This window comes from Chiloscyllium plagiosum, chromosome 14 (assembly GCF_004010195.1).
Source record: "Chiloscyllium plagiosum isolate BGI_BamShark_2017 chromosome 14, ASM401019v2, whole genome shotgun sequence".
Lineage (NCBI taxonomy): Eukaryota > Metazoa > Chordata > Chondrichthyes > Orectolobiformes > Hemiscylliidae > Chiloscyllium > Chiloscyllium plagiosum.
In genome coordinates, this window is record NC_057723.1 from 25734634 (window position 1) to 25740970 (window position 6337).

Below are 6337 nucleotides of genomic sequence, written 5' to 3' on the forward strand. Positions count from 1 at the left end.
AAATGGAGCCATTTATCACTACCCTTTGTTTCCTGTCAGCCAATCAATTTTCAATCCAATCTAGTACTTTGCCCCCAATACCATGCCCCCTAATTTTACTGACTAACCTCCTGTGTGGGACTTTATCAAAAGCTTTCTGAAAGTCCAGGTACACTACATCTGCTGGATTTCCCTCGTCCAACTTCATGGTTACATCCTCAAAAAATTCAAGAAGTTTAGTCAAGCATGATTTCCCCTTCATAGCTCCATGCTGACTCTGACCTATCCTGTTACTACTATCCAGATGTGTCGTAATTTTATCCTTTATAATAGACTCCAGCATCTTTCCCACCACTGAGGTCAGACTAACTGGTCTATAATTTCCTGCTTTCTCTTGCCCACCTTTCTTAAAAAGTGGTATAACATTAGCCACCCTCCAATCCTCAGGAACCAACCCCGAATCTATCGAAAATAATCACCAACGCATCCACGATTTCCCGAGCCACCTCCTTCAGTACCCTGGGATGTAGACCATCAGGCCCCGGAGACTTATCAATCTTCAGACCTAACAATCTCTCCAACACCAAATCCTGGCAAATATAAATTCCCTTAAGTTCAGGTCCTTCAGCCACTGTTACCTCAGGGAGATTGCTTGTGTCTTCCCCAGTGAACACAGATCTGAAGTACTCATTTAATTCTTCTGCCATTTCTTTGTTCCCCATAATATATTCCCCTGTTTCTGTCTTCAAGGGCCCAATTTTAGTCCTAACCATTCTTTTGCCTTGCACATACCTAAAAAAGCTTTTACTATCCTCCTTTATATTATTGGCCAGTTTACCTTCGTACCTCTGAATAAGTTTAGCATACAGAACAATGCCATCCCCATCAAGTCACCACAAAATATTATAATATTAATCAGCCCGTACCAACCATTTGCTAGGCCTGAATAGATTCCCCAATTAGTATGTACCTGTTAAATACTTCTTTACCGGGCCATTACCCCTTTAAGAAACAAACTAATAAAACAGCACTTCGCTGAAATTGCATGGATGAGTGAAACTCACACCAGCAAATATTAAACAAATCTCCAACCCAGCTGCAGTAATCAGTTTAATATCCTTTATTATTTTACTAAGTACAGGTACACTTTTTAACTTATTTAGAGCATATGCACTCAGCATTTTTATATTTACTAACTTAAAAGACAAAAGGACTAACACTCCCTAATTATGCAAGCAGGCTGGACAGACGTCCCATCAGAAGTAGCAGCCAGCACTTAGCACATTTTAACCATCTCCTGTCTCCCAGGACAGAAGCCCTTCAAACCTTTGTGTACTAGAGAAAAAAATGTAACACCATAGTAATGAAATTTTACAATATGTTGTAGGAACTGCACTTCGGGAGTCTATTGCCATCTCAAACTTGTGCTGTGATTGCTGAATAAAAGAGGCTAATCTCACCACTCACTGATTTTGGTCATAACCCACAAATATAAGGGCAATTGGTTCTGATGATGGACCAAGAACACTGTTGAGAAGAATATTAGTTTGTACATTTTACTTGATGGTACTATCGATGGCTTAATTCATTGATTTATTGATTAAGGAGATGCTTTATTGATGCTTAGTTTTGTGGGATACTTATCCTGAATCTTTAGCGTCAAACAAAAAGGGTACTCTTTCTTATTATATTCAAGTGTCACAACTGTGCTACAAGAGCATTGCTCAGGTGCACAGGTGTTTGTATTACAGAGAGGAGGAGTAATACAGAGAGGAGGAGGATAGCACTGAGGAAGGAAATGTGACTGTGGTAGCAAGTCAGCTTCAGACATGTGGCTGTGGTAGCAAGTCTGCTTCAGGATGTGGCTGAAGAGCTGCTCCTCCTCTCTCTCTACAAGGATCTCAGCGAGTATCTCTCTTACTGCACCGCCCCTCCCCCGCCGCCTGCAGCTCTTCAGCCACTTCCTGAAGCAGACTTGCTATCACAGCCACATGTCCTTCCTCATTGCCAACCCTCGTCTCTAACCTATCACCTTCTCCCCCACCTTCATAGAGTCATAGAGATGTACAGCACGGAAACAGACCCTTGGGTTCAACTTGTCCATGCTGACCAGATATCCCAACCCAATCTAGTCCCATCTGCCAGCACCCGGCCCATATTCCTCCAAACCCTTCCTATTCAGATGCCTATCCAGATGCCTTTGAAATGTTGCAATTCTACCAGCGTCCACCACTTCCTCTGGCAGCTCATTCCGTACACGTACCACCCTTTGTGTGAAAATGTTGCCCCTTAGGTCTCTTTTATATCCTTCCCCTCTCACCCTAAACCTATGTCCTCTAGTTCTGGACACCCCCAATCCAAGGAAGCGACTTTGTATATTTATCTTATCCATCCCCCTCTTGATTTTATAAACCTCTATAAGGTCACCTCAGCCTCTGACGCTCCAGGGAAAACAGCCCCAACCTATTTAATCTCTCCCTCTAGCTCAAATCCTCCAACCCTGACAACATTCTTGTAAATCTTTTCTGAACCCTTTTAAGTTTCACAACCTTTTTCTAATAGGAAGGAGACCAGAATTGCATGCCGTATTCCAAAAGTGGCCTAACCAATGTCCTGTATAACCACAACATATCCTCTCAACTCCTGTATGCATCTACCTATTGCATTCTAAGATATCTTATTCCCCAGCCCCACCCCCTCCCATTTATCTCTCAGCCCCTGACCCACAAGCCTCATTCCTGATAAAAGTCTTATGCCTGAAACATCGACTCTCCTGCTCGTCGGACACTGCCTGACCTGCTGTTCTTTTCCAGCATCACATTCTCGACTCTTTGGTATTCCAACTAATCTTATCAGTGTTCTAAGCAGTCAGACAGTTCTTAATGTTATGTAGAGTGAACTGAATTGACTGGACAGTTGCACCTATGAGGTGGGTGGGGAGAGAGAATCAGGAGTGTAATTATTTTCTTTTTATCTAAATGTGGTGTGATAAAGTAAGTAATTTACTTGAAGAGCAGCTTTATTTGAAATCCCTTGACCACATTTGTAATAATGCAGGCAGTTGTAACTGCATGTTAGTTATTTACAAAATTACTTGTTGTCCTTTTTAGTTGCAAACAAGCAGTATCTTAAGCCTGATCTTTGTTATCCGGTACAGAGAGGAGTGGGCAAGTTGGGGGACCACCTCGTGGACCTGCCCCAGGTGGGCAGTGCTTACTAATTGTTACTGTTTTAATTACGTAATTTGGTGTGATTTCAGAAGGAAAACAGTCACACTGCAGACAGGCCAGAATAGTGAGGGCACATTAATTGAGAGGAGGTGTAAACAGAGACAGTCCTCGTCACCCCAATTCCATTTGTGCTTCTTTCCAGAGGCCGTGCCCACTATTCACTGTGCGTCCTCCCAGCTCCCACCATCTCCTTGCTAAGTTGCTCAGACTGTTAACTAATCAGGTTACTGGGAAGCTATCAAGGGTTGGACTGAACCACACACGTACATAAACACATATACATATGTACACATGCATTTGCATACACACATGCGCACGCATAGACACACTTACGCAAACCATCCAATTCACCCTCCCCTATTCTCCACTGAGTATTCGCTTTCCCCCTCCCACCAAAGGTTCCAGTCCAAAGTGTTAGAAGCCTGAGATCTGTGTTCAATTAAGAGAGTAAAAATGTTGTATGTTTACCAGTTATATACATTAGTATGTGAGCAATTACACGCATCATATTAGGTATACAATTGCACGTATGCAGTAATGTATATGGTTCAAACTTGGTTTGCTTCTGCTTTGCAGGTTTGGAAGGAAGTTAGTTATGTTTGGAACTATGGCAGTCCAGACTGTATTCAGCATGCTTCAAGCATTCTCTCCAAATTGGGAGATATTCTGCATTCTCAATTTCCTTGTGGGTCTTGGACAGATTTCAAACTTGGTGGCTGCCTTTGTTCTTGGTAAGTATCTACACTGTTCACTATTTTAATTAGTCCTTCCATCAATACCCCAAAGGATTCTGTCATTATTAATGGGACACCAAGTTCCAGTCTTTGCATATTGGCCCGTAAGACCGGGTGAACACCCATTGAATTGTGAGGCTGAATTTTCTTCAAGTTCTTTTTCTGGAATAATGATCAAAAATATTCTGAAATGTGACATGTTTCTGATGGGAGTGGGAATCAGGTTTTTGCTGAATTATAGAAAAAGCAGTATAAAAGACAATATAATCTACAATTCACAAAATTTGGAAAATCAGTTTAACACAAAAAAGCTGTAAGAATAATCTAATATGACAAATTAAGCACCTGAAAATCCTTGGCCCTTCCAACACACTTGGGGTAGGAGGGAGTGTGTGAATCAGGTCATAACTGGAGTTAGGCCAACTAAATACTTGGAGCTGTCAATCAAACTATGAACGAATAGGCATCCACTGTGATAATGATAGATTGTGACTACAGCAGGCAGCATATCTTCCACAAGGATAGCCCCGAGGTTTATGTCAGATGGCAGAGTAAAATGGAAAGCACTGATTTTTATAAACTGGAGATTTTATTTCAAAAAAGTTTTAAATGCCAGGAGATTTAAGTCCATTGGCAGTTCCAATCAGCTTGAAAGTCCTCTTGTCTGCTTTTCAATTCTAATCAGCATAGCAATTCTTTGGTTGGCTTGACAGTTCCAACCAGTTCATACACTGTTATGTACACTCATGTCTACTTTTAACAATCTCAAAGGGCACCTGACATTTCCTCAAGTTCATTTGACATTGTCCAAAGAATATGTTTTAAGTCTCCCCGAAGTGTCCCTGACCCTAACAAAAGGGTACCTTACTCCTACAAAAGAGTACTCTGACTTTCCAAGCCCTAGAGACTCTGCTCTCCCATTTAGTAAGATAATGGCTGATCTGTTTCTGTTTTGAATTTCAAATTCTCATTTATTCCTGATATCCTTGGATTCCTATTAGGTAAGGGAATCAATCTCTCTCTATCTTAAAAATATTCATCAACCCAGGCTCAGACCTGAAGTCAAACAGTACTCTGAAAGAGAAAATGTCTTCTCACCTCTCTCCTAAGTAGAAATTTCTAATTTTAAAATCATGCGCTTTGGTTCTGGACTTGCTCACAAGGAGGTAACTTGCTTTCTTTGTCCACCTTGTTGAGACTGTGAAGGATTTTATACTCCTCAATGAAGGTCCTTCCCACTATTTTACACTCCATGGGAAACAAAGCTAGCCAGCTCAACCCTTCCAACATAAATTCTCACTTTGAAGTTTATTTCCTCTTGTAATAAAGGACGGCAACTCATTCGCCTTTTTAATCACTTGCTTTGTTTGCGTACTAGCTTTTTGTGACTCATGCACTAAAGCAAATGGATCCTCTCTACCTCAGAATTCTGCAGCTGTTCTCCACTTAAGTAATGCTTGGTTTTTCATTTTTACATTTTATCTTTTCTAATTACTTTATTATATCCTTTGGCAAATTCGTAATGTCTTCTTCACAAAACACTTTTCTCCTTATCATTGTGTCATGTGCAAATTATCTATCATGCTTTCACTCCATTAGTCCAAGCCACCAGTGCAGATTGTTGAAAGTTAAGATCAGAGTACAGACCTCTGCAGGACTCTATTTATTATATTCAGAAAAACATCCATGTATACTTACCCTGTTTTCTGCCCGCCAACCAGATTCTATCATTATGAATACAATACACACTACACCTGAACTTTTATTTTTTGCAGAAATCTTTGTGGCTGTCCCATCAAATTGCTTCTGGAAAGCAAAATACAACATCAATATTCTCTCTTTCTCCTCAGTACATGTTTACTCCTCCAAAAAACTCCAATAAATTAGACAATAGACAATAGGTGCAAGAGTAGGCCATTCTGCCCTTCGAGCCTGCGCCACCATTCATTATGATCATGGCTGATCGTCCTCAATCAGTATCCTGTTCCTGCCTTATCTCCATAACCGTTGATTCCACTATCCTTGAGAGCTCTATCCAACTCTTTCCTTAAACAAATCTAGAGACTGGGCCTCCACTGCCCTCTGGGGAAGAGCATTCCACACATTCACCATTCTCTGGGTGAAAAGTTTCTCCTCACCTCTGTCCTAAATGGCCTACCCCTTATTTTTAAGCTGTGTCCTCTGGTTCGGGACTCACCCATCAGCGGAAACATGTTTCCTGCCTCCAGAGTGTCCAATCCTTTAATAATCTTATACGTCTCAATCAGATCCCCTCTCAGTCTTCTAAACTCAAGGGTATACAAGCCCAGTCGCTCCAATGTTTCAACTTAAGATAGTCCCGCCATTCCAGGAATTGACCTCGTGAACCTCCCTCAATAGCCAGAATGTCTTTCC

The 6337-nt window shown here is 41.3% G+C and overlaps 1 protein-coding gene across 1 annotated transcript in view; it reads left to right on the plus strand.

Moving 5' to 3' along the window:
• Positions 1–6337, plus strand: part of LOC122556566 (solute carrier family 22 member 5-like) — a 113575-nt gene that overhangs the window by 33404 nt on the left and 73834 nt on the right. Inside the window, exon 3 of the mRNA XM_043703379.1 lies at positions 3786–3940. Within this exon, the coding sequence (XP_043559314.1) occupies positions 3786–3940 (155 nt within the window). The remainder of the gene's footprint in view (positions 1–3785; positions 3941–6337) is intronic.